The sequence below is a fragment of the Trichoderma atroviride genome, chromosome 4 (assembly GCF_020647795.1).
Source record: "Trichoderma atroviride chromosome 4, complete sequence".
Classification (NCBI taxonomy): Eukaryota; Fungi; Ascomycota; class Sordariomycetes; order Hypocreales; family Hypocreaceae; genus Trichoderma; species Trichoderma atroviride.
Window position 1 is genome coordinate 416028 of NC_089403.1, and position 23750 is coordinate 439777.

At 50.6% G+C, this 23750-nt stretch overlaps 8 protein-coding genes and 1 non-coding gene across 9 annotated transcripts; 5 read left to right on the forward strand and 4 right to left on the reverse strand.

Moving 5' to 3' along the window:
* Positions 1-2167: 2167 nt before the first annotated feature.
* On the reverse strand, positions 2168-2249 carry TrAtP1_007351. The gene has a single exon. It is a non-coding gene; the product is annotated as a tRNA-Thr (tRNA).
* Positions 2250-2792: 543 nt separating this feature from the next.
* TrAtP1_007352 (uncharacterized protein) lies at positions 2793-4208 on the reverse strand (the record flags this gene model as incomplete). Its single annotated transcript, XM_014092872.2, has 2 exons — positions 2793-3474; positions 3535-4208. The coding sequence occupies 2 exons, from the start codon at positions 4206-4208 to the stop codon at positions 2793-2795; spliced, it is 1356 nt and encodes a 451-aa protein (XP_013948347.2).
* A 1987-nt stretch (positions 4209-6195) lies between these two features.
* Positions 6196-6381, forward strand: TrAtP1_007353 (uncharacterized protein; the record flags this gene model as incomplete). Its single annotated transcript, XM_066113489.1, has 1 exon — positions 6196-6381. The coding sequence occupies one exon, from the start codon at positions 6196-6198 to the stop codon at positions 6379-6381; it is 186 nt and encodes a 61-aa protein (XP_065969575.1).
* Positions 6382-6576: 195 nt separating this feature from the next.
* Positions 6577-8529, forward strand: TrAtP1_007354 (uncharacterized protein; the record flags this gene model as incomplete). Its single annotated transcript, XM_014092990.2, has 3 exons — positions 6577-7138; positions 7219-7723; positions 7830-8529. 3 exons carry the CDS (start codon positions 6577-6579, stop codon positions 8527-8529), a joined length of 1767 nt encoding a protein of 588 aa, XP_013948465.1.
* A 1988-nt stretch (positions 8530-10517) lies between these two features.
* TrAtP1_007355 (uncharacterized protein) lies at positions 10518-12544 on the reverse strand (the record flags this gene model as incomplete). Its single annotated transcript, XM_066113490.1, has 6 exons — positions 10518-10530; positions 10590-11206; positions 11285-11580; positions 11798-12166; positions 12278-12327; positions 12432-12544. 6 exons carry the CDS (start codon positions 12542-12544, stop codon positions 10518-10520), a joined length of 1458 nt encoding a protein of 485 aa, XP_065969576.1.
* Positions 12545-14332: 1788 nt separating this feature from the next.
* On the forward strand, positions 14333-15533 carry TrAtP1_007356 (uncharacterized protein; the record flags this gene model as incomplete). Its single annotated transcript, XM_014092992.1, has 4 exons — positions 14333-14348; positions 14442-14675; positions 14743-14997; positions 15076-15533. 4 exons carry the CDS (start codon positions 14333-14335, stop codon positions 15531-15533), a joined length of 963 nt encoding a protein of 320 aa, XP_013948467.1.
* A 201-nt stretch (positions 15534-15734) lies between these two features.
* TrAtP1_007357 (uncharacterized protein) lies at positions 15735-17111 on the reverse strand. The gene is made up of 4 exons (XM_014092993.2): positions 16920-17111; positions 16323-16645; positions 16203-16251; positions 15735-16140 (listed from the first exon to the last, which is right to left on the reverse strand). Exons 1-4 carry the CDS (start codon positions 17014-17016, stop codon positions 16010-16012), a joined length of 600 nt encoding a protein of 199 aa, XP_013948468.1. The 5' UTR covers positions 17017-17111; the 3' UTR covers positions 15735-16009.
* Positions 17112-17965: 854 nt separating this feature from the next.
* Positions 17966-20499, forward strand: TrAtP1_007358 (uncharacterized protein). The gene is made up of 4 exons (XM_014092994.2): positions 17966-18168; positions 18300-18526; positions 18597-19668; positions 19733-20499. The coding sequence occupies exons 2-4, from the start codon at positions 18457-18459 to the stop codon at positions 19764-19766; spliced, it is 1176 nt and encodes a 391-aa protein (XP_013948469.2). The 5' UTR covers positions 17966-18168; positions 18300-18456; the 3' UTR covers positions 19767-20499.
* Positions 20500-20537: 38 nt separating this feature from the next.
* Positions 20538-22581, forward strand: TrAtP1_007359 (uncharacterized protein). The gene is made up of 3 exons (XM_014092996.2): positions 20538-21330; positions 21437-21607; positions 21822-22581. Exons 1-3 carry the CDS (start codon positions 21226-21228, stop codon positions 22542-22544), a joined length of 999 nt encoding a protein of 332 aa, XP_013948471.1. The 5' UTR covers positions 20538-21225; the 3' UTR covers positions 22545-22581.
* Positions 22582-23750: the final 1169 nt, after the last annotated feature.

Below are 23750 nucleotides of genomic sequence, written 5' to 3' on the forward strand. Positions count from 1 at the left end.
TCCTCCTAGCAACGTATGTTAACTCCTCGAGTAGAAGAGTTAGACGACTAAGATTAAGTTGTAGCCAAGCGGGCAAAGAGCTGTTACATCATGGTGCACTTTTATTTAGGGACGTGTTACCAGGCCACCATCGCAGAGTAATTATCTTCTAAATAAACAGGTTCTATAGCGTTTAGCCCCCTAAACACTAGTCCCGGCCGTTCCATATAAAAATAGCTGTCAACAAGGGAGCCATTATCCAGCACCCCAGTTCTATTATCCAACACCCTAGAAAAAAAGAGAGAAGTTATCTAGCACCCCAATTATATTATTTAGGACTCCAGCTGTAGCTTAGGCTGCTACTGCTGCTACTACTGCTACTACTGCTACTACTGCTACTACTGCTACTACTGCTACTACTGCTACTACTGCTACTACTGCTACTACTGCTACTACTGCTACTACTGCTACTACTGCTACTACTGCTATTAAAAATTTGACGCACAGCGTCTAAGTCGTTGTTTGAAATACATTCTCTTAGTAGATAGACTCTGTGTCGAAGAACATCGAGGGCAACCATAAGGACCGCTGCAAATGCCACATCAATCTGGTAAGGCGATTTGGCTTGCTTTAGAATGTGTCGAATATTAATAAGGATTCCCTCTCTGGCCTCTAGATCAGTGATATAATCTAGGACTTGCTCCTCATACAGTGTATCAAGAGCGATTTCGTTGAAAGCCAACGGTTGTTTTCTCGATCGATTAGAATATACCTCAACATACTACCATTCGCGAATTCACCCCACCGACATAATTCCTTTTGTTGACCATCGTCTAGCCTTCTAAAGTGGCGCAGCATGCTTTCTTCGCGAGCCGTTAATTGGGCCATGCTTGGTTAACTTGTTGATGGAAGGGGAGGGAGAGTTGGCAGAGAGACCGTCGGCAGAGACACCAACGGCAAGAGTCAACGATAATGAAAAGAGAGAATCCAGGTAAAGGTTATTAGAATATAAAGTTGGGCCTAGAAGAGAGAAATAAATAGACGGAAAAGAAGAAAGAAGGATGTGGCGCGTCACGTGTAACGATCAAATAGCATATATTTACAGTACTTATGTGTTATTAACTGGCGATAGGATGTGCTGACAGCTGTTAACAGAGAATTTCCAAGTGTTAACAGAGAATTGCCAAGTCTTGAGCTTTGTGTTGGATTAGTTTGCTGTTGGCATTGTATTTATCACAACGCCATCGGTAGGAGTGGGGCTCAAGGCCGAGTTACTGTTGGTACGAGGCGGTATTAACGCTGATGGAAGCTTGATATCCCAGTGAATTTGTTGTGCGGCGGAGACGAAACGGATGTGACGAGGGTTTCTTCGACTTTGACGGCTTCTTCGTCATCACCGGCCGCATCAAAGACATGATCATCCGCGGCGGCCCCCCCTCGAAATCGAAGATCGTCTTGTCGCCCATCCATCTATCGCCTAAACATCCGTCATAGGCGTACCTGACACCAAATACGGCGAGCAAATCTGCGCCTTTATCGAGCCCACTGCGGGCACCTTCCAAGATACGCCAAAGGAGAAGTTATATCGTAAATAGATATGTCATAGGTTTCCAAGGGGCCAATAGCCTAGATCCAGGATATATTGTTAGCATCATCCCAAGGTATAAGTGAACAAGCGTATCAGGAACAACTAGCACTCTCAACACTTCCCGAGCCTGCTGACACTGCGAGATATTTTATGAACTTACTCCAACGTTCAAATACAATTTATCGAGACTCTTTTGAGCAGTAGACGAGCTATCATCTAAATCAATCCAAGAGGAATAAAAATGATAGAGCAGGGCCATGGCCCATATTAAAAGAATGGCAAGTCATTGCGGCGGGCAGAAGAGGCAGATCCAGTATCATAACCAAGCGTATGGACTGAATACGTTCTTTTTTACTGCAATTTCGGTAGCGTATTTCAGAAGCTATCTGCGCCAAAATTCCAAATGTGTAAATGGCTATTCAGAACAAACAAATTACTCTGCGATACAAATAGCTCATCAAGGGGTAGATACAAAAAAAAAAAGAAATCAAGTTTGGTGCCTGGTAGGTAGTTTACTAGTGACACGCTATCATGTCAAAGAAGTACTAGTGACACGGCAAATACCTCTAAAAAAAAATAAAAAAAAAAGGCAAAAAGAAATGCCCACTATCAGAGTCGAACTGATCACCTTGTCATGTCAGAGAAATACTAGTGACACGCTATACCGCTTAGCCAAGCGGGCAGGTTTTGATTGATGCTGCTGACTTAATTATTGTATTATATAAAGAAATCGGCTCTGCTTATTTACATGAGGAGGATCATTTCCAACACGATAGATTACGAGCGAAATTTCGAACTCTATTGGCAAGTTTACATCGACACTTTGTAGATGTAATGCTTTTGATACTGTGAAAGAGGGCGAAGAGCTATTATGCCATAGCATACTTTTATTTAGCTTTATAAAACCTAATTCTCTTTCTGCAACATTTTACAAGCGTCAAAGTCTTCAAAGAAAAAGTAAATTATAATTCATTCGCACCGACGTGTTGTTTCCCATGCAATAATCTTAACCATTCAAGTATACGCTTTATAGTAGATGCAACTCTCATTTTCAAATGTCGCCTAGTTAAAATATCTGATGCTCCTTGGCGACAATGCATTTCCATCTTATCCATAAAATCTGTACAAAACGCTCCCAATTTTTAATATCCAAACGCCTCGCTCCCCATCAAATCCACGCTAAATGCTATCCCTTTTAAATCCCAATATTTAACAAGCCCATCCATCAAGCAGCAGTCTTATTTTCCTTCTCTTCATTGTCAGTCTGTTCAGCTGAATCAACAACCACGCCCGTCATCGGCTCAACTCGAGCGCCGCCAGTAGCAGACTCAGCAACAGACGACACTTCCGAAGAAGCATTGCTCATTTTTCGCAATTCTTTTTCATCAACCGTCAGGTCACCAGCGGCCTTGTCCAAGTCCATGAAGAAGCAGATGGCAAGGGCCAATCCCGCAAGCCCCACGCCGATCCAAAAGACGCTCTTGTACTGATGCTTAAGATCCATTCCGTTCAACACAAACTGCCCTTTGGCGACATCTGCAATTGCCAAGAAAAAGGCTCCTCCAAGGAAGAGCATCACACTGATGAGTGCACCAGCTAATCCTTGACGGTTCTTAGGCAGACTAGTCGTCAGGAAGACGTTGCTCACAGTCCACAAAACGTCAACACAGGCGGCCTCACAAAGCATAGCCGGGAAGATCCACGCCCAGTAGTTGGGGTTATCGGGAATAAGTGCAAACATGAGCACTGCAATAACTTTTGAAATGCCAGAGATGATGATGAGCACTTTGCCGGAAAGCATGTGAAGAATGAGGCCGCTTGTTGTGGCCAAGACTAGGCCGCCTGCTGCCCAGGGGGCAAAGTAAACCGCAGTTAACAGTGGAGATTTCTTCAAAATCGTCTCAATGCTGTTATCGCTTGTTAGTTCAAGTGCATATATATATAAGTGTTAAAAGGAAGAAACTCACTAGAAGTTGGCATAAAAGAGATAAATGTTGAACACGCCCCATGTAATAAAGAGGCAGAGCAGCATTCTCTTCATGCACTTGACGCGGAAGATGTCTGCCGGAATAAGCGGTGATTCGGCGACCCAGCCCTCAACATACACAGCCGCACCAAGGAAGATGAGTCCAAGAATGAGTGTGACCAGGATCCGAGGAGAGGCCCATCCACCAGGAGCATTGGCGCTGTCCGTCAGCGCATAAATGAGAAGCATCAACCCCGGCACGGTCGTAAACACTCCCCACCAGTCCATCTTGACATTCATCTTTCGCGCCTCCTCATAGTCGCGGGGAGCTGTCAAAATCGTCCCCACTCCAAAAACGGCTGACAGTATGCCGCCCAGCCAGAAGAACCATCTCCAGGAGAGCAAGTCCTGAGCCATGCCCCCGACAATGATACCCGCGAAGAAGCCCAGCGGGGCAAGAGCACCATAGAGGCTAAACACAATGTTCTTCCTCGGCCCGGGCCTGTAAATCCGACCAAGCAGGGAAATGCCAGCAGGGAGGAACGCCGCCGCGCCAATGCCCAGCATAGCACGGCAGATGACCAGCATGATGAAGTTGCGGGTGAAGCCACCAATGATGGACCACACCGCGAACCACGCTATGCCTCCGTTGAAAAGCAGATATCCTCCATACATGTCCGCCAGCCGCCCAAGGGGGGAACAGGAATGCACCCGCGGTCAGAGTCAAGACGCTCGAGGGCCATGTTTGTGCTTCGAGGGGGATGTCGAGTGGCTCAACCAAGTTAGGCAGAACGACTTGGAAACCGCTAATGACAAAGTCCTAAATGAATGAGGCACTGATTAGCTCTTCGTATTTCCTGCATAGGGCTGCAGAAGATCGCAAGACATGTGCAAACTCCCCGTGAACTGAGGAATGTGACTTGTCTTGCCCGCATTTGTTGATGATAGATGACCCACCGCCATAGAAAGGGAGCCCAAGATGGAAACGACGAAGGCAATTTCCATCCAAGCAGAAGAAAACGCTGCAGGACGCTGTCTTCCTAGCTTCTCAACGTCGATAGTTTGAGAAAGCTCATCGTGGGTCTCTGCAACAAGGACGACGGCATCTTGGACATTATCCTTTTCTGCCATTGCAACAAGACGAGCAGATGGACGGGGCAAAAAGAGTATGATACACTCGAGAAGTGCAAGCCAAGAGCTATTCAAGCACTCTTTAGCAGTGTATATCCATCGACTGACAGTTATACCAGTGTCTTGAGCTTTGAACCAAGAGCCATCATCCTCTTTTATAGTCTTCTCGCCTTCGTACGGACACGGGGCCGACACCAAGGAGAATTGACACGCCCCGAATCATGTTCTGCCAAATTATACGCCTTAGCTATGCGCTATCGTCATCCGCCGGCCAGTGCCATGGTGTGGACAGTCTCATTAACAACATTCCGTTGTCGGTCCGCGTAGCTTTGCTTTTCATGAGCCTGCAAATTCTCACACCTTGTCACGCTCCCTCCAGCCACAATGGTAAGAAACGCAAAAGTTGTCTGGAGGTTTCCCGTTTGAGAAAGTCCAGGACAAGAATAGGGTCTATCGATCTGACAAGGGGTCCACTCTATTCTGCCCGGGAGGAAAGCCGAGTGAACGGTAGAGAGTGGCTACCCATGGTTCCAAATCCCATCTTCGCGATGCTCATGGCTCTTTCGCATTGTCGTGCCATACGATACCGAGTCGAGCAAAGATTTCAATGTGTCATGGACCTCGTTCCAGAACCAACGCAAATTAAGTGCCGGTGGGGATGATAAGAGTTGGGCAACTGTTAATCCCGGTAGCAGCAGCCCAAATGGGTCTGTAGAAGCTAGTTTGTGAAGACATCGTGACTATTTTGCAGGGGTAATTCTGCTTTGGCGGCATGGACGGATACGGGACTCAGGAGCCGCCGGCATGGCGTCCTTTTCGCTGCTTCCTCTTCCGATCCAGAAGAAAAGAATTAAAAAATTTTCTTACAGTTGCTTTTCAGCTCCCTCCAATTCGCTGGAGATCGTTACCGTACCTGGGCGGTCATAAAAGAGTTAACAGAGTTTGCAGGGTATATACGGAGAATTTTGTTAACTGGGTAACATTAGTACTAAATGCCCAGCGTGACTGCTGAAGAGTAATACATCTTACCCTCAGTCGAACAGCTGAACCGTGGCAGGACTACTAATCATTAGTCGTAAAGGTTCAGCAGCGGCATTGTGTGTTTCCTCTTTGCAAGTCACAATCCCCATCCTGCATCCGAAATCGAGGCGCTGCACCAAGGGTAAAGGGATTTCCGTATTGGGCGCTTGTGTGACCTCTGGATGGACAGTATCCGGCAGCCCAGGCCAACAAGCTTCGGGACCTAGGACAAGGGTGGTTTCCAACGCTGACCAGTCCTGCAGGTCCCGCGTAGCGGTCGCCGCGCATCGGACGCAGAGAATGTCAAGAGCTTTCCCGTTTAGGTGCGCTTGTGCGTAATGAGAAAGCTTGTCTGTGTTATGACCCTTAGCTAGGCTCGGGGGCGGCGGCGTGGCCATTGGAGAGCCAGGAGGGGAATGCTTGGAGATGGTGCCGGGGCCAGCATCATCCTGTAACTAGCGATAATGGTGGGCCGCATGCTTTGCCCGGTGGATAGCGACTGGCTGGATTGATGGCGTGCCACATCACGCTGCCTTCAAAGACTGCCTCAGAAGCATGGAGCTCTCCAGGCATCATCTTTGCCAGCGCCGCCTCTGCCCCTTCGCCCACGTGCGCGCGTCTTCTTGCTAAGCAGACGGAGATCATCTTCTGGAGACAGCCCGAGACTCTCGCCATGTTCATGCCACCAACGGCGTAACAAGGCCCGCCTAGTGAGAACGACTCTCCACCACTGCTGCTCTCGTCCGCTGGCCTGGTTGCGCGTCGCTAGACCGCTGCTAGACCGACTAAACGCGAGCGAGTGAGTGAGGCAGGACAAAGGCTCTTTGTTCGATATCAGCTTGAAGACGTTCATCCACCGTTTCCGCCACCGGACCACTCATTATCGGCATATATGCCAAGCAATAGCAAGCCGTGTCACAACTGCCGCCGTCGACGACTGCGCTGCGATCGCTCGTGGCCGACCTGCCACAAATGTGCGGTCTCAGGGCAGGAGTGCCTTGGATACGGCAAGGTCTTTATCTGGGCCGAGGCGATTGATGCTCATGGACATCCGAAGCCATCACCAAGTCGCAGGACGCCACTTGGCGGACCTCTCAGCTCAGGCTCTGGACAGGTCTCATCGTCAGTCACAAACAGCTATTTCCCGCTCTTCCCAGATCCAACGTCTAGCCACCGCCCCGGTGGTGTTGATCCCGGTAGCCAAGCAGCACATGATGCATCCGTCAGCGAAGGCAGATCTATCCCGGTTGTTCGCCGCCCCTCGCCGCTCCTCAAACGCAACAGGAGCGCCGCAGCGATGTCGGCTACACCGGAGCCAACAAGAGATGCAGCCTCAAGCCCAATCCAGGAATCACCGCTGGAACTTCAGAAGTGGAGGCCGGCAGCACTCGGCAGCCTGACAGATCCCATTTTCCAGGACCTCGATCGCAACTCGCGATACTATCTATTTCATTGTAAGAGACCTCCAGACCCGAAACGATACAGGCTAGTAGGTCGAAAACTGGAGCGAGATTTTGTGCTAATGCATCCCAAGTTGCCGATCGTGTCTGTAAAGACTTGGTGGCCCGAGACGGGCCAGGGGTCAATCCTTTTCGAGATCTTATCCCGTTAACCAACCGACATCCTCTGCTGCTTCAAATCCTCGTTGCCACCTCAGCGATACACTGGGCCAACATCTTTCGCCCAATCACTGCCATTCCCACTGGTCTTAGTGATCCTGGAGGATATCTCGCCCAGCTGCGATCAAAAGACCTGGTTTCCAGGCAAGCACTTATCGATGCTTTGACTGCGAAGCAAAAGGCCATGGGCCACCTGCAGGAGGTGCTTGACTCCTTGGATCCTGGCGGAAGTGAAGTTGCTCTTGCCGCCATGCATTTCTTCATCAAATTTGACTTGATCGACTTGGAAAAGAATGATGCAAAGGGGTGGAGGACGCATCTGGAGGGGGCAAGCAATATCCTGGCATTACTCACACAAGGAACCGGTGGAAGCGAGGCCAATAGGATGTTGCGTGACTGCGTTGTGGCTGATTGTTTCATGTGAGTGATGGCTGTCTGGTCTCACTAGGATGCCAGCGAACAAATCACTGCATCCTGGATTCTTGTGCAGAACACGACTGACACTGTTTGTTTCACTAATCCACAGATACCACATCTTAGGATCGACGCTTGCCTCGGGTAGTCTTGCCGCCAATATCGCACGCTACGCTTTCGAATTACTACCGGTCATGAAACGCGTCGAAGTCAATAGTTACCTCTCATGTCCTCCGGAGATCCTTCGCATCATTCTAGTGGCATCCAAGCTTTCTTACGAAACACCATTCACTGATTGGTCATTGTCCGCCGCGAACGAGGCTCTCACGCTCATTGATGAGGCGCTTGCTTTTGATATACCCGCTTGGGCTGACAAACTGCGGCAAAACCCCCAGGTCCAGGATATTGAGAGCCGTATACACATCGCTTCTGCGCATAGGTCCGCCGTTTGCCTGTACATTCTGCAGGCATTGCCGCTGGTGCGGGCCGTCCGCCCTGTGGATACCGAATTCCTGGTTGGGGACATTCTTGGCAATCTGGGTCAGATTAGTGTGGATGATCCGTACTACAAGGCCACGTCTTGGCCTACCTTTATTGCTGGAGCAGAAACTCGTGACACCGAGAAGCGCACGTGGGCGATGAAGCGTCTGCTGGGCATCTGGGAGACTTGCCCTTGGGGCTATCTGTTCACAGCCATTGAGCTGTTGAAAGCGGCCTGGGAGCTGCAAGACACCCGGGGCTCCAATGGCGAGATCAGCTCCAACTGGCTGCAGGGCTTGAAGGAGAGAGGCTTTGAGTATCTTATTGTGTGATTGTTGAAGCTGATGCGATGTTTAGACGAAGCTCTTCAGAAGGTCGTGGCTGTGCATTATCTGTCTGCCTCAGGTACCGAGCGTCTTGGGGCAACTGCCACGCTTTTCCATTTTTGTACCTGCACTTTATTGGCCCGGCATGTATTATTTCCCATGTGTGCTCTTTTTTCCTTCTTTTTGTTTGTCTTTCTCATCAAATAGCGAGCTGTGTTGATTTGAAGCGACATTTGGTTTTGATTTGGATTCTTTTTGATAGCAGCGTCCTGTATGTACAACCACGAACCATAGCAGTAGCAGTAATAGCTCAGGAACCTAGCAAATTAACTATTGGGTCAAATTGTGTCAAGAGTTGTAAAAACTATCAACAATAGGGCACAGTCGAGTAGAGTCCAATGAATAGTAAACTCTTAATAGCTGTGTTGTAGTCGTACCTCTTCTCCCGGGCGAGCTATTCCCGTCATGTAGCCTAACCCAAACGGCTCAAAGAAATAGACTTGTATCTACATGCATTCTTGCTATAAAAAGAAGAATACCCAGCAAACTCGCCCCTTCAGGCATCCACATATCAATGAAACGCTGCGACTACAATCGACTCCAAAGGACGCGACGGCGTGCTGCAACATAAAGCGGGAACTACTGCACCCTCTAGCGCTAAAATATATGAAATCCTCCCCCTCGAATACGACCCTAATGCCGGGCCTAAAAACCACCCCCCAGCCTGCATCTGCGCCTAAACACCGACCCTTGACCAGAATAGCGGCTCTCAACTGCCGATCACTGACTCAACCGCAAAAAAAAGCTTTTTACGTTTCACCAATTAATGCCAAGCATCTGTACGTCCGGTGTGGCAGCATTGTTCAAGGGTATTCTGCATGGACTGCTGCAATGCAGCTATTACATGCTACATACATGTAGTATGTGCATACTTGTAAAATACTACAATGCCCCATAGCGGCGACTGTTCCAGGCACGAAGGCGTGAAAAGTGTGCTGTATTGCGCATTGCCGCATCGGGTGTGATAAGTGAGCCATCTCTTGCATCGGCATCACGCGACATGCAAATATTTCAATGGGGTCGTCCTGTCCAACCAGGTTGTCTCATCTTTTCATCGGATGTTATTGATCGACGGCTAAGAGGAGACCTGGTTGTTGTTTCATTTACAACTCGCCGATAGCTAGGCCTAGAATGCAGGGTAGCGGTGTGTGCAAGAGCTTCATAACAATATTAGTTACAGAATCATTTGTCTTCATCTTGATAGAACTTCTTGCATTAGATTTTTTGTATATCTACACATTATTTATGAACCACAAAAGAAACTCAAGTGGAGTGGCCTGTGAGTCTACGACTCTGAACAATATTGAATCAAGAGCTTTGGCTAATCGTGATCCCAACACAAGTTCATGAAGAGAAATCCTGACAGTCAATCACAAACTCAACATAGAGCGTACAAATTAATATGAAATAGAGGAAAGACATTGACAAGGTTTCAAGTATCTTCAAGCAAGTGTTGCACTTTTCTCTAATTTAACGAGACAAACATTATCCAGGACCAGATTTTTCTACAGAACAAAGGTTTCGAGGCTTCTTGTGAAAAAAGAAGGAGAAACGATTCGATGATAACTCACTCATTCCTCGTAGATTCTAACAAAACGCCAACCATGCAAACTAATAAGTAGCCTTACTAGTAGTAATACGAAAAGAAAATAGAAGCCAGCAATACTTCACCGCGGCTATTCTGACAAAAGTCTACAGTCCCATGCAGATCTGGAAGTAAAAAGGAAGAAGAAAGTAGGAAGAAAATACGGCGTATCGCCTCTGGAAGTAGTACGAGGTAGAGTTTCTGGAGACAATAAGCATGCCTTATTGACATTGAAATCGAGAAGAAACGTCTCTAATTTCAGTTCAGAAAGGAGATGGGCAGTTATAAATGAGCCAATAGACATGTTGCTCTTTGCTACAGCTGTCATTCGGGTGAATGGCAAGGTGCATCACCAGCGGCGACTACATTCATGTTAGGACTCATATCATGTCAACCCGTAGAGCAAGTTCTCGGCTCTTACCTATATGCAGAATCTGCATTCCGTTGGCGGCGTCGTTGCGTCTTTGGTATCGTCAAGCTATCCCGCCGTTGACGGGGGCTTGGTTCTGCAGAGGACCTCTTATCTGGTCGCCCTAAAAGCTCAGCTTCGAGAGAATTCAAGTCGGAGGATCGACTAGAGACCGACGAATTCCTCGATTTGGACCCAGGTTTCTGATGTTGTTCCCTTGAGCGAGAGCGAGAGCGAGAACGAGAACGAGATTCTAGCGTGGGCAAAGTTTGATCATCCTCTTCATCTCGCCCTGGTGGGCTATTATCGCCCTGAGCTTGTCTTGCATCATCACGTGTTTCTTTCCGACTGCCTTTTTGAGCGCCATTCTGACCATCCGTCAAGGAGTCCGAAGACTTTGCTTTCTTTGGCCGTTTCTCATCTCCTGACTCGTCATCCAAGCGCTTGTGTTTACCGTTTGGACGGGGCTTGTCAGACTGATGACTACTTGGAGTTGAGATATTGTCATATCCGCTGTCTTGAGGATTCTGAGAAAATGGTTCGTCATCGCCTGCTGACACTGCTCCAGTCTTGGTTACAAGTCCCTGAGCCGTATTCTCCGACTCGTCTCCTGTGTGATTCTCGAAATGCTGTAATTCGGTATAATTAGCATTCGTTCAAAGGAGAGTGTGGCAGTTTCAATGTCACAATTAGTTCATTGTACTTACCTCTTCGGCAACTACAGATTCTTCATCAAGCTCCCTAGCATGAGATTCGGGAGACTGGCCATCATCCTGGTGAGACTCCTCTCTATTGTTGAGTGGTGGCATCTCAACTGTGTTTGTTGATGCTTCGGATTCAGCCCTAGCATTCTTTTCCAAGCCAGATGCTGATGAAAGGTTGGGATCTTTGGAGCCGTTTGTGTTAGCCGGCGCCGGTGCCTTCCGTGAAGATCCAGCAGCTGAGCCAGAATGATTGGCCTTGTTTTGCATCTTCTGCTGAGAGCGACGCCGGCCCCCTTGATCTTTACGTCTGTTGTCACGATGCTTGTTGTTTTGGCGGTCGTGTTTTCGTTTATTCCTATGATCACGTTGTGGCTCATGTTGTGTATGGATGCTTTTGGGGGGTTTGGGTGGAAGAGAGGCATTCATGGGCTCTTTCAATGCAGAGTGCGGCGTATGAGAAGAACGCGGCGGCTTGGGAGGCGTTGCTGCCGGGGGGAGGATGATGTATAGGCGCACCACGAGGAGGATAATGAACAGGGGGCGGTCCATATGGCGGCTGCGGATAAGAAGGGGGATACGCAGCCGGGGGAGGGTAGCCAGGCGAGCCAGCTGGCCCAACATGTGGTGGATATGAGCCATAGGAGGGAGGATATGAAGCGGGCGCTGGTGCTGGTGGCACAGGAGGGTGAGCCGAGTATCCTACTGGGGCAGCAGGAGGAGCACCGTAAGACGATGGAAGGTACTGCGGCGGTGCATATGTTGGAGGACCATAGCTGGCTGAGTAGTGAATAGGAGGCGGATGATGAGGATAAGAGTTCTGGAACTGAGGGCTCGGCTGCTGATATGCTGGCCCAGCGGGTGGTGGGTATGGCGGCGCACCATGTCCTATGGATGAATGAGGCAGCGAAGGTGGTGGCGGAGGAGGGGGTGCATATTTTGTGATGATGGGCCCCTTATTTGACCTCTTTGGGCCTCTGTGAGAATGTTGGACATTACCTTGAGGGGTGTTTGGAGAGTTCCTCAAGGCATTGGCTCTGGCAAGGCCACTGTAGATTGCACATGTTAGAGACACGGTAATTGGAATCAAGAAGAGGAATATGTCGAAATTGAAAAAGTAACGTCAAATCAGAACAAGGGGCAGTGAGCTTACGCAGGAGTCCTTCTTGTCGGTTCCGGACAAGCAACAGCCCAGTGGCCGCTGAGACCGCAGTTGTAGCATGACGGGTCATCAGACCCTGAATAGCCCTGCGCAGGCTCAGCCATTTCTTTGGCGATGGAGGGCGATGAGTATTAGAATGGGGGGAGTTGGTTAGGCTGTGAGGTAAGTTGTCGGCCGTAGACGCTTTAGATGGACGGCGGAACCGACAACGACTGGAGGAGGTTGTATAGTTGGTGACAAAAAGAGAGGGTTGAAACCAAGGAAATGGGAGCTCTCACTGATCCCTCGCCAAGGACTCACACACAGAATGAGATTCCTTGTCGCTTGAGCGCCAAACCAGATCAGAATCTCGTCACATTACACAAGGCGCAGGCGAGGCACCATACCTGGATGACCTTGTATTGGACAAGACGGCCCAGATGCCTTGAACCCCCCTTTATGAACAGAACCCCCTCCCCAAGCCGTTTCGAGACGCACGGATAAAATGTCTCATCCACAGCGTCAGAGGCCCGAGGCTCCTGCAGAAACAAAAGAGAGTACCGAATGATCAGCCTGGAAAAGAGCGCCGCTGAGCCAGCCGTTTAGCAGACAGGCAAACGGAATCGAGAGAGTCGCGTTGGATCAGCCGCCACGTGAGGCTGCGCACAGGCCACCGATCTTGCAGATGGAGCTGGATTTCCGAATTTTAGCCGCGGCTATATCAACGTAGAGTTGAGAGGCGAGATGGGATGCTTCAGCTTTGCGTCCTGTTGCATGAGGATGTTCTGAAAGAGCGGTTGTGTTGCGTCGTGTTTGAACAGGAGATGGGACGGGATGGAAAATGTGTATGGAAGAGAAGAACCAAAACTGGGTGCTGCAAGAGACTGCCATCGCGATTGGGACTTACCTGTGTTGCGCATGAAACTTAATTCAGTGGCTTAGAAGGACGCCAGCACTGCTCCTAGCAGGCCGCAGAGGCCTCAAAACAAGTACCCGAGACGATTAGTCGGTTTGGGCGGCGCGCAAAGGGCGCCAAATGGGTGGATAATTCGCTTCCTCAGAGAGACATGACCCCAACCTTGCTCAGGTGTCTGCTGAGGCGCATAAAAAGAGACGAGTTTTCTCAGCTTTGGGCCATTGCCTTGTATCGATTAGAAGAAAATCCGTGGCTTTGTTCAGTGTAACTCGGGCATTGGCAGTGGACATTACACAGCATGAACAGTGCGACGTTCAAGCCAGGCAACTGCTGATGAATCGTGTTGGATTAGGCGAGAGACACGAAGAAACGTTTTTGCCGAGCAGATTGTTGGTAAAAAGAGTTAACCGCCAATACCAGCGACGGCAATCTTGCTGAATGAAGTGTCTCGATGCATGTTTCCCCCTTGCAGCTGTACCAGCAAGTGTCAAGCTCAAGATACCGAGATACCGAGCATCTGTATGCGAACCCCTACGTAATCCCAAGTACCGCCAACACCAACCGCTGTAAAATCGGCAGCGCTAGCGGCGGGAAGCGCTGTCAATCCGCAATTTCTCAGCAAGGCAAGGCTGCTAAATGCCAACGGGCCGCATTTTCATTTGCCTGGCTGCGAACCAAACCTCGTCATTGTGGCCACCTTCGCATCGCCGTCGCCATCGCCAACCTGCGCTGCACGGAGCCATCGCCCGTTGCCCTGGCCCAGCCTTGCATCTGGAAAGATCGCGTGCGGTTTAAACTCCCCCTCGATCATGTTGGTGCAGCACCTGGCCACTGCCCCTCCATCCACCACCATTGCACGGCGCCGACTATTACCTGGATGAGCTTCAAGAGTGCCGGCCCCGTATAGTCGACGTGCAGCCTGGTGCGACCATCCGCTTAATTGTCAAAACAGCTTCTGCGACTTCAGTTTGTCTATCGATATAACTCTACCACCACCATGCCGTCTTTACCAGGTGAGATTCAAGTCCCTGGCAGCCTTCTTTTGTCTCTCTAGCCATCTCGCAAGCGACAGCGGCTCTGACACATCATGACTCCCCCCCTCATAGCCTCCGTCGACCTGGACGAGTGCATCTCGCGCCTCTATAAGAAAGAACTGCTGGCCGAGTCCGTCATCGAGGCAGTATGTGCCAAGACAAAGGAGCTTCTCATGCGCGAGAGCAACGTGGTGCACGTCAAGGCCCCAATCACCGTTGTCGGCGACATCCACGGCCAGTTCTACGACCTCATTGAGATATTCAAAATCGGCGGCTACTGCCCTGACACAAACTACCTTTTCCTAGGTTCGTACACACAAAGACTGCATAGGTATAGGGATAACAAGGTCTTGGACTGACAGACGGGAAATAGGCGATTATGTCGACCGCGGCATGTTCAGCGTAGAGACGATATCGCTGCTCGTGTGCCTCAAATTACGATACCCCGAACGTGTACACCTGATCCGCGGCAACCACGAGTCGCGCGGCGTCACCCAATCCTATGGATTCTACACCGAATGCTCACGCAAATACGGCAATGCCAATGTATGGCATTATTTCACAGACATGTTTGACTTTTTGACGCTGAGCGTCGTCATCGACAACCAGATCTTCTGCGTACACGGAGGTAAGTCTCAGAACCAGAGCCCCGTCAAAACGTGGAAAAAACGTTTGAGATTACTAACGGCGAGAGTTGTATAAACAGGTCTCTCCCCTTCCATTCACTCCATCGACCAGATCAAAATCATAGACCGATTCCGAGAAATTCCCCACGAGGGCCCCATGGCTGATCTCGTCTGGTCTGATCCAGATCCCGACCGAGACGAATTCTCCCTCTCCCCGCGAGGCGCGGGATATACCTTTGGCGCACAAGTCGTCAAGAAGTTCCTGGCCGTAAACAACATGTCTCACATCCTCCGGGCCCACCAGCTCTGCCAGGAAGGATACCAGGTGCTCTACGACGATCGTCTGAGCACCGTCTGGAGCGCCCCTAATTACTGCTACAGATGTGGCAACATGGCCAGCGTGTTGGAGGTCAATACGCAAGGCGAGAGATTCTTCAACGTCTTTGCTGCGGCCCCCGAGAATGACCAGCACAAGGATATGCAGCAGGGGCTCGAGAAAGCCGCGGATGGAAATTCGCTACCCGACTACTTCTTATAACAGAAAGAGAAAGTCGTTGGATCTTTCACAGCCGTCCTCGCCATAATCCATCATATCCATCGTCATAATGCCGCCAAATACATGTACCACTAATATACCATTCATTGTACCATGCAACCAATTGCATTCAGTTTCTGTCATCATATATAGAATTGCGTGTTGCACTAGAGCATGAAGGCAGATGTCACAGCATCTACCGGTCCCATGTTCAAAATGTTATGTATTTGATTGAGAATTTATGCTAAGCTCTCTTTTTTTCCACCAGGGAACCGCAGCTTCGGTATCCTGCATTTTGATGTGTGTAAAATGTGTGTTGTTTTTTATAGGTAGATCGGATGTCTTCATATCTCGTGAGATAGCAGAGGTAAGATGAGGGGCGGGGTAAAAATGAAAAAACGAATGCAAAAAACCAGGAGACGGCGACAACAACAAATGCCCATTTTCAAACTCTTTCGAAATGCTGATAAACCAAAGATTTACCAGTCCTTGCCGATATCGAAACTCCACTCAAACTCGAGGTGCTTCTTCTTGTCGTCATCAACGAAGCTGGAGATGGCGTTGTAGTGGCCACGGGCGAGCATTCCGGAAGGAGCCTCCTCCTCTTGGACTGTCGGATATTGTAAGCAAAATATCTTTTTCCTTTCATGTCAAGGATGGGCTGATACGTACACTTCTTGACGTAGGTGGTCTGCTTGTCGGTGTTGGGAGCGTAGCTTCCCTGCATTCGTCTGTCAGCACTCTATTCCAACAAAAAGCCCCTTTTAAAGGCTTGGGCGTGTTCCAACTAACAATCATCTCCGAATCCTTGGAAACCTTGATGCCCTTTCGCTTGACGACCTGGACGTAGTGCAGACCGCTGAGAATCTCGTGCTGGACCTTGAACTCGGCGCTCATGGTGAACTTGGCGCCCTCCTTGATCTGGAAGGGCTTGTCCTTGAGCGTCTTCTCGCTGCCAGGGGTAGAGAGCTCGATGGTGACGGGATCGCGGCCGGGAGAGCTCATGGTCAGGGAGAGGATGATGCAGACTCGGGGATCGCTGGGGTCGGAGAGATCGGTGCCGCCGCCGAGGCCAAGGGACTGCTTGTATCGCTGGAGGGACTCGTCACCGGCATCTTTTGAATTTGAAAGTAAGTACACGCGGCGACAATGATGGTGGAGATGTTTGAGGGCAAAGAGGGCAAGAGAGGTGGAATCTGCATTTAGGAGATGCTGCTTCTGAGGTATGTTTCGTCATACAAAGCCATCCTTGCGCACCCAGACCTGACTGAAGCAACGCAACAGAACAGTTCCCAAAAAGCAGCAAGCTCTTGGAGCTTGTCCATCTCCCTCAACCTCCTTCTCCACCTCAAGGCAGCTACAACAAAGGAAAAGAAGAGCTCAACCTACCCATCTGGTGGTACTCCGCTAAGCTCTGCTTGGGCTGGGAGAGCTTGTAGCCCTCCGTCTGCTCGGGCATGGTATCATCGTCGTGGTGGGAAGCCATCTTGATATTTCAAAGGCTGCGCGGAAACGGTCAAAGAGAAGCAAAGAAACGAAACAGAGAGGAAAAGAATGCTGTTCTACACGGCGCTGCTGATGGGGATCGAAAGGAGAAGAAAACATGTCGGTCAAGTGGTGATAGTGGCACTGCCATAATGGAGGGGCAGCCCGGGCGGCAGGTGGGGTCGACGGCGATGGCTGGCGGCTGATTGGCCGCAGCGGCTCGGCGACAGCTCTAGGGAATTTTGAGGGGGGGTCGTCGTCAGGGGTTGAGGCGCTGGGCTTGGGAGACGCTTCAGCGGGCGAGGCCAGGCGATGGCATTACCCTGGAAACAGGCCAGACGGGGTTGTCAAGTGATGTTATTGCCAGGCACTAGCGCGGTACACCAAGGGCACACTATTGCGCCGGCAAAATTGCTCGTACCGGGTTATCGAGCCGTGTTAGCAGCAGCGGCACTTGCTGTGGCTTTTCGCTGATGTGCCGGGCTGCAGGGAGAAGAGCAGCGAGCTGGAGCTCAGCTGTTTCTGGCCGCAGAACTGCAGTGCCGCTGCTCGCCAACCAGAACGCCTCATTGTTTACAATGTACAAAACACACGGCTCGGTACTCACATTCGCCCATCCACGCCACGCCACTAACCGACGGCTAGCACTCCCAACAAGTTGAAGCGGGCTGTCAGCGGTTCCAGCACCGTGGCTTCTAGCGGCCCTCTCTGGTGGTGCGGTGGCCGGCTCTAGTGCACGGCGGGCAGCTACGCTCAAGTGCTTGCGCCTGTGCTGGGCGCTACCGTGTTCTCAGCGAGGGCCCCTCACGCAAGACCCCTACCGATGTACCCGACCGAGCAAAAAGTGGTACCCTGTACATGCCTTAGCAGCGGAGGCGCACCCCGGGGCCAGGCCAGATCAGGCGCACCTGGCAATTTGCGCGACGTCTGGCCTCACCCACCATCGCGAGGGAATCTTTCTCTTCACCCTTTTTCATTTGCTAGCCCGACCAGCACCATCCCGCTCATTGGCCTCTCCGCGCTGCCTCTGCGTCTTGATCAGGCTTCAATCGCCGAGGCCCTCCCCCGGCTTTCGACTTCATCTCTTGTCTTGTCTTTTTTCCCTAGGTGCATTGACCTTTGTGACCCAACGCGCCGCGCGCATCTGTCTGCTGTTAGTAGCTGCTTTTTTTTTCATGTATGCGAAACTCTCGTCCTGCGCGACGTTGGGCAAAAAAAAAAAAAAAACCACCCCCCATCCAACGGCTCGGGCTTTTGAGGACTGACAGATATTCGTCGCATCAGACCGTCGACTTGCAGCAGCTTTCCGCGCGCCTAATTGTCTTGCATTGACTCTAGCGGCCTGTAAGGAGTTGCCTCTGGTTTCGAAGGCATTGCGCCGTGACAATCGACACAAGGCTTATCTGTTCTGGCTCGCAGCGCCCAAAGCGGAAATCTCACAATGGCCCCCGCCGCAGGAAGATCATTACCAGCGCAGCGCAACCCGCTTCTCATCGACGATGTGCCTCCGTGTATGTAGATCCAAGACTCCGGCTGCCGATGCGCCCGAGGAGAAGTTGACGACTAACGTGCAACATGCAGATTCCGAGCTCGTGTCGCGCCGCCGTCTCGGCCAGACCAAGCTGACTCCTAAGATGGTCGGCAGCGAAGAGGCCGACTCGGGCGCGCTGGGCTTCTTTGACTACGCCCATCTGCGCGCGCCGCTGCCCAAGGGCATTGTGTCGGGCATCTTCAAGTCCAGCCCCAACAGCTACTTCCTGATGCGCCGCAGCTTTGACGGATACATCTCCGCCACCGGCATGTTCAAGGCCACGTTTCCCTACGCCACGGCCGCGGAGGAAGAGACGGAGCGTAAATACATCAAGGCCCAGGCGACGACGAGCCCCGAGGAGACTGCCGGCAACATCTGGATCCCCCCGGAAGCTGCTCTCACCCTCGCGGAAGAGTACAACATTGGCATCTGGATCCAGGCCCTGCTCGACGCGGCCAAGATTTCCACCACCCAGCCCGCTGATGCCTCGCCCAAGACCATTACTGCACCGCCCAAGTTCGATCGTCTAAAGGCGCCTGCGCAGCTTATTTCTCCCACTCCGACCACGCGAAGCGGTCGTAGCCGTCGGTCGGCCAGCCCAACAAAGACCACGACTACCCGACGCTCAACTGCGTCTCCTCGAAAGCGCTCCTCCAGGCAAAAGGCTACGCCTGTTGAGACAACACCAATTCCAGAAGTGATCGCGGGTGAGGTTGTAGAAGAGACGGAAGAAGCGGTTTTGAAGTCGACAGAGTTTGAGCCGGCCTTGGCCAAGGCCGAGATTGCCGATGCCTCTGCTCAGCTCCCCTTCACGGCAGGCCAGCCCCCCAGCGCAGATGAGATTGCACAGATGATGGCCACCGCCAAGGCGATGGTGCAGGAAGATAAGGATCTGGCGGCCAAGGCTGATGAAGCTGCTAAGGAAGCGGCTGCTCAGACCAAGGCTCTCTCAAAGAGCAAGCGGAAGGCTACCGACACTGGCGAAGAGGACGGAGCTGCCGAAGGAGACGACAAGGCTGGAGACGCTCCCCGATCAAAGAAAATCAAGACCGAGGTCGAGGTTCGCAAGGGCAGGATACAGAAGAGGGCCCTGTTTGGCATTGGCGCCACAGTAGCAGTTGGGTATGTTTTTTCCTTCTCCTCGCACCTTGTCCGTCTTACTTGTCATTTACTAACGATGTTGCAGCGCGCTTGTGCCTTGGCTTGCAAACTTCCTATAAAACAACGGAAAGAAATGTGGCCATGTGTTTTTGTGTCCTGTGAAATCTGACTCTGAAAGAACGATAAATTGATCTTTATGGCGGCTGAATGAGGATGGGAACGGCGCGGTTTTGGTTTTTTCTTTTATAACGTTTTTGTTCCTTTTTTTTTTTACCTGTCATCCTTTAATCTGTCTGTGATTATCTTTTTTTTTTCCTTTTTTCTTCTACTCTTTTTTCCACACCACAGGGGGAAGAGATGATCTTTCCCCAAAGCCGAAACATATTTCCTTACCTCCTTATCATTTTTATGTTTTTCCTTGTGCGAGACTTCTCTTTCGTTGGACATAACGTTATTCTCTACAATTCTCGTTGGAATTCGACCCTTGTTGAAAGCTATTCTTCTTCTCTGCCATCCGATTGGCAGAGTATGATAAAACGCGAGATTATAAACCTCTTTATTCTTCTGTTTGAGAGTAAAGAAAGAAACAAAGAAACAGAAAGGAATCGAAGAAAGAAGGAAAGAAAGAAAGATTGACGATATTTCGCTTCTTGATTGAGCAGACGGTATAACGAACGGTGGGTGTATGTGTGTGGTGTGTGTGTGGATCTGATGATGGATTTGTCTGTCTTTTTTTATATGACAGAGTCTTTTGTCGTCCCACGAGGGTTTTCTGTGTTGCTCACATATATGGCGGATGGATAAATGCATGGGAAGTTTATGGGAAGAATGGAGGAATTGAGAGAGAGGAGGAGGGAGGGAGGGAGGGAGGAGGGGATGGTTTGAAAGAGGGAATGGCTGGTGTAATACAGAATTAAAGAGGAAATGGAAATCTCACGTTAAAGGAAGCATGCTTGTGTGGGTTAATCTTTGCTGGGGTCTTGTGTTACCTCGGTGCTCTGAAGAAGCTTGGCGATGGCTTGACTTGGCCCGACTCGGTGAAGTATTGTGGCGTTTCTACGAGTATCAAGATGGCGAGTTTGACATTATCCAACTCAACAGCCTGTTCTTTCTACATCCTAGATACAATAGTACCGAGCATACTGCTATTCATGCTACTGTTCATCGTCCAAGTTGTACTGGTTGAAAAAGGTATTCATCTCTTTCTCTTCTTTTCATGCTGCGTTCATAGGGTAGCGTTCGGGCTGGAATGCAGCAAGTTAGCGCTCCTGCGCATAAGCAGCGTAACAAGGGAGTACCCAGGCCATGCATCTCTTCCCCATACCGACCGCAGGTACTCGGAACTAGGCATCCCCGGAATGGCTGGCACCGGCAATGTGCGGCTTTCGCGGGGGAGCTTGATCCACCCCCACATTGTTCCTGCTTCGGATGTGTTATCCTCGGCCTTTGACCTTTTGCCCTGGGATCTGTCTCATCCCATTTAATGCTGCGGCTTGTTTTCATCTTTTTTCTGTTTCCGCTTACTTTGCTTGATTCTACCTTTACGCGAGGAATTTTGTTGTTATCAATTGGCCCAGTATGAGAGTCGCCGTCACACGTTTGGGAGGTCTGGTGCAGAGGAGGGGGTTTGCGAGCACGTCGAGGCGGTTGGACAATTATGCCTTTATTGGGCTTGGCCAGATGGTGAGCTTCTCATTGAGCCTTCATGACTTGTTTGGCGCCGCTCAGCTATAAGCCATGGCATTCATTGTCCATGGTAGAATGATATACTAACATCCGCTGCTTATAGGGCTACCAAATGGCCAAGAATCTACAGTCCAAGCTCAAGCCTTCAGACAAAGTCGCCATCTTTGACGTCAATCCGACGGCTTTGGAGAGTCTTTCGGCAGAGATGAAGGCTGCGTCGTCGGGAGCTGCTGTTGATATTGCAGCAAGCGCGCATGATGCGTCTAAAGAAGCTGTAAGTCATCGCCAATGGCTCTAGGAATCTTCACCGCATTCCGATGGCAGCAGAGGTTGAGCGGCTTCTGTCGGCCCCTTGGCTGCCACGACGTAGCACACAGCCCATTGGTTATTGATAATGCCACTGCTCACCATTTACTTCTTGCTGCTTTCATTTCCGTGTTTATAATTCATGTCCCATAGACCTATGCTGACATGAGATCCAACAATAGGACACAGTCATCACCTGTCTGCCAGAACCTCAGCACGTACGAGGCGTCTACGATTCCATCCTGACGAGCTCCCTCCCCAAGAAGGACCGCCTCTTCATCGACTGCTCCACAATTGACCCGACAACATCACGGCAAGTAGCCCAAACCGTTACAGATGCTGGACAGGGCACGTTTGTGGACGCGCCCATGTCCGGAGGCGTTGTCGGTGCCACAGCCGGTACTCTGACCTTTATGCTCGGCGCCGAATCCAGCATCTTGCCTCGCGTCGAACCTACGCTGTTCCTCATGGGCAAAAAGGTGCTGCATTGCGGTGGCCAAGGCGCCGGTCTGTCAGCAAAGCTGGCCAACAACTACCTCCTAGCCCTCAACAACATTGCCACAGCAGAGGCGATGAACCTGGGAATTCGATGCGGCCTGGATCCCAAAGTTCTCGCCAACGTGCTGAATGTGAGCACGGGTAGATGCTGGCCGAGCGAGATCAACAACCCCGTCAAGGGCGTTCTCGAGAATGCTCCCGCCAGCCGCGACTATCGCGGTGGATTTGGCATATCGTTGATGCGAAAGGATCTTCGGTTGGCGCTGGTGGCTGCTGAGGCGGCTCAGGCCAAGACGGAGCTTGGAACGGTGGGCTTTGGCATGTATGATAAGGCAGCGGAGAGGGAGGATTGCAAGAACCGGGACTTTTCGGTTGTTTATAGATATATGGGAGGCAAGGAGGAGTAAAGATAAAAAAGAACAAGTAACGAATTAATGAAACTTAATTTGGAAGAACTATGTTGTGTTGAGAATGGCGTGCTTGATAGCACGAACTGGGGAATAAAGGGTTGCGCAATGACCCAACAAAAGCATTGCTCGAGCCCATGCCAAGGTGACCTTTATCTCTCGGATGCATAATCGGTTCGGAGATGAGAAAGACGCGGTGGACATTTCGCTGGTATGGGATTCATGCATTTGCTCTGCTGGCGAAACTGCAGATCCTGGCTAGATCGAGATTCGCACATGGACGGATCGCACAGCCTCATTATCGGGGCCATACACGTACTTGAGCGCAGATGATGTGCAGCATTATTGCTGGCAACTAAGGCTGGAAAAGGCTCATTTTTCAAAAGTCGGCGCAGGATTCCGGATTCAGCTGAATCCTTTTGTGTTTTCCAATCTTCTTTGATCACTACTGTACATTCTCGGATTCAATGTCTCAGCCGCCTGCTTAGTCACCTCTTGGCGACCGTATTGCTGCACTTCTTATAGGTGGCCGTATTCACTTCTCCTGGTGGCCGTATTCACTTCTTACAGGTGGCTGTATAGCTGTAGTTCTTATAGGTGGTCGTATTGCTCTACTTCTTATAGGTGGCCGTATTCACCTTCTAGGTGGCCGTATTGCTGCACTTCTTACAGGTGGACTCTAGAATTAGCCCGAACCCGAACCCCTGCGGACTTGGCAATCTCTCTAGCATCTCTTCCCAAGCAACATGCTAGTCATTCGCGAGTGCTTACTTTTTGCAGGGCGGCCGCTGTGGCCCTCCACACGCGTATATGGGCGGTTTTGCCTCTGTGGAGCCTCGTTTTTTTTACCTCTTCGCTACCAACGGGTGGCGTCTGGACCTGATTGCGACGGTTCGGCGCACGGGATGACTTGCGGCTTGTGGCTTTTTGCCGCCGTTTCGCTTGGTGATCCGTGACGAAGATGCTGACAGGCACGCACAAGCCTGGCCTTATTGTTGACCTCCATGATGGACGCTCAACAATGGCTATTCGGACGTGCCGTCATCGATGCTCGAGCGCTCTGGGGAAAGCTGAAGGATGACGGGGTCTGTGAGGCGATAAACACGGGGGTATACGAATGATGGCATCTAGGCACGCAATCCTTCATTGGGGGTATGCCGGCTCGATACGATATCTCGAGAGGCTCTACACTACACCGGGAATGGA

What these genes read in the sequence shown, in the direction of transcription:
- TrAtP1_007357 (XM_014092993.2), bottom strand. Translation starts at nt 17,016, where the DNA reads ATGGCTTCCCACCACGACGATGATACCATGCCCGAGCAGACGGAGGGC. An exon ending in AGCGGAGTACCACCAGATGG is followed by an intron (nt 16,646 to 16,919) that starts GTAGGTTGAGCT and finishes CAAATTCAAAAG; the next exon opens with ATGCCGGTGACGAGTCCCTC. An exon ending in GACCACCTACGTCAAGAAGT is followed by an intron (nt 16,141 to 16,202) that starts GTACGTATCAGC and finishes AATATCCGACAG; the next exon opens with TCCAAGAGGAGGAGGCTCCT.
- TrAtP1_007358 (XM_014092994.2), top strand. Translation starts at nt 18,457, where the DNA reads ATGGCCCCCGCCGCAGGAAGATCATTACCAGCGCAGCGCAACCCGCTT. An exon ending in CATCGACGATGTGCCTCCGT is followed by an intron (nt 18,527 to 18,596) that starts GTATGTAGATCC and finishes TGCAACATGCAG; the next exon opens with ATTCCGAGCTCGTGTCGCGC. An exon ending in GGCGCCACAGTAGCAGTTGG is followed by an intron (nt 19,669 to 19,732) that starts GTATGTTTTTTC and finishes ACGATGTTGCAG; the next exon opens with CGCGCTTGTGCCTTGGCTTG.
- TrAtP1_007359 (XM_014092996.2), top strand. Translation starts at nt 21,226, where the DNA reads ATGAGAGTCGCCGTCACACGTTTGGGAGGTCTGGTGCAGAGGAGGGGG. An exon ending in TTATTGGGCTTGGCCAGATG is followed by an intron (nt 21,331 to 21,436) that starts GTGAGCTTCTCA and finishes CGCTGCTTATAG; the next exon opens with GGCTACCAAATGGCCAAGAA. An exon ending in ATGATGCGTCTAAAGAAGCT is followed by an intron (nt 21,608 to 21,821) that starts GTAAGTCATCGC and finishes ATCCAACAATAG; the next exon opens with GACACAGTCATCACCTGTCT.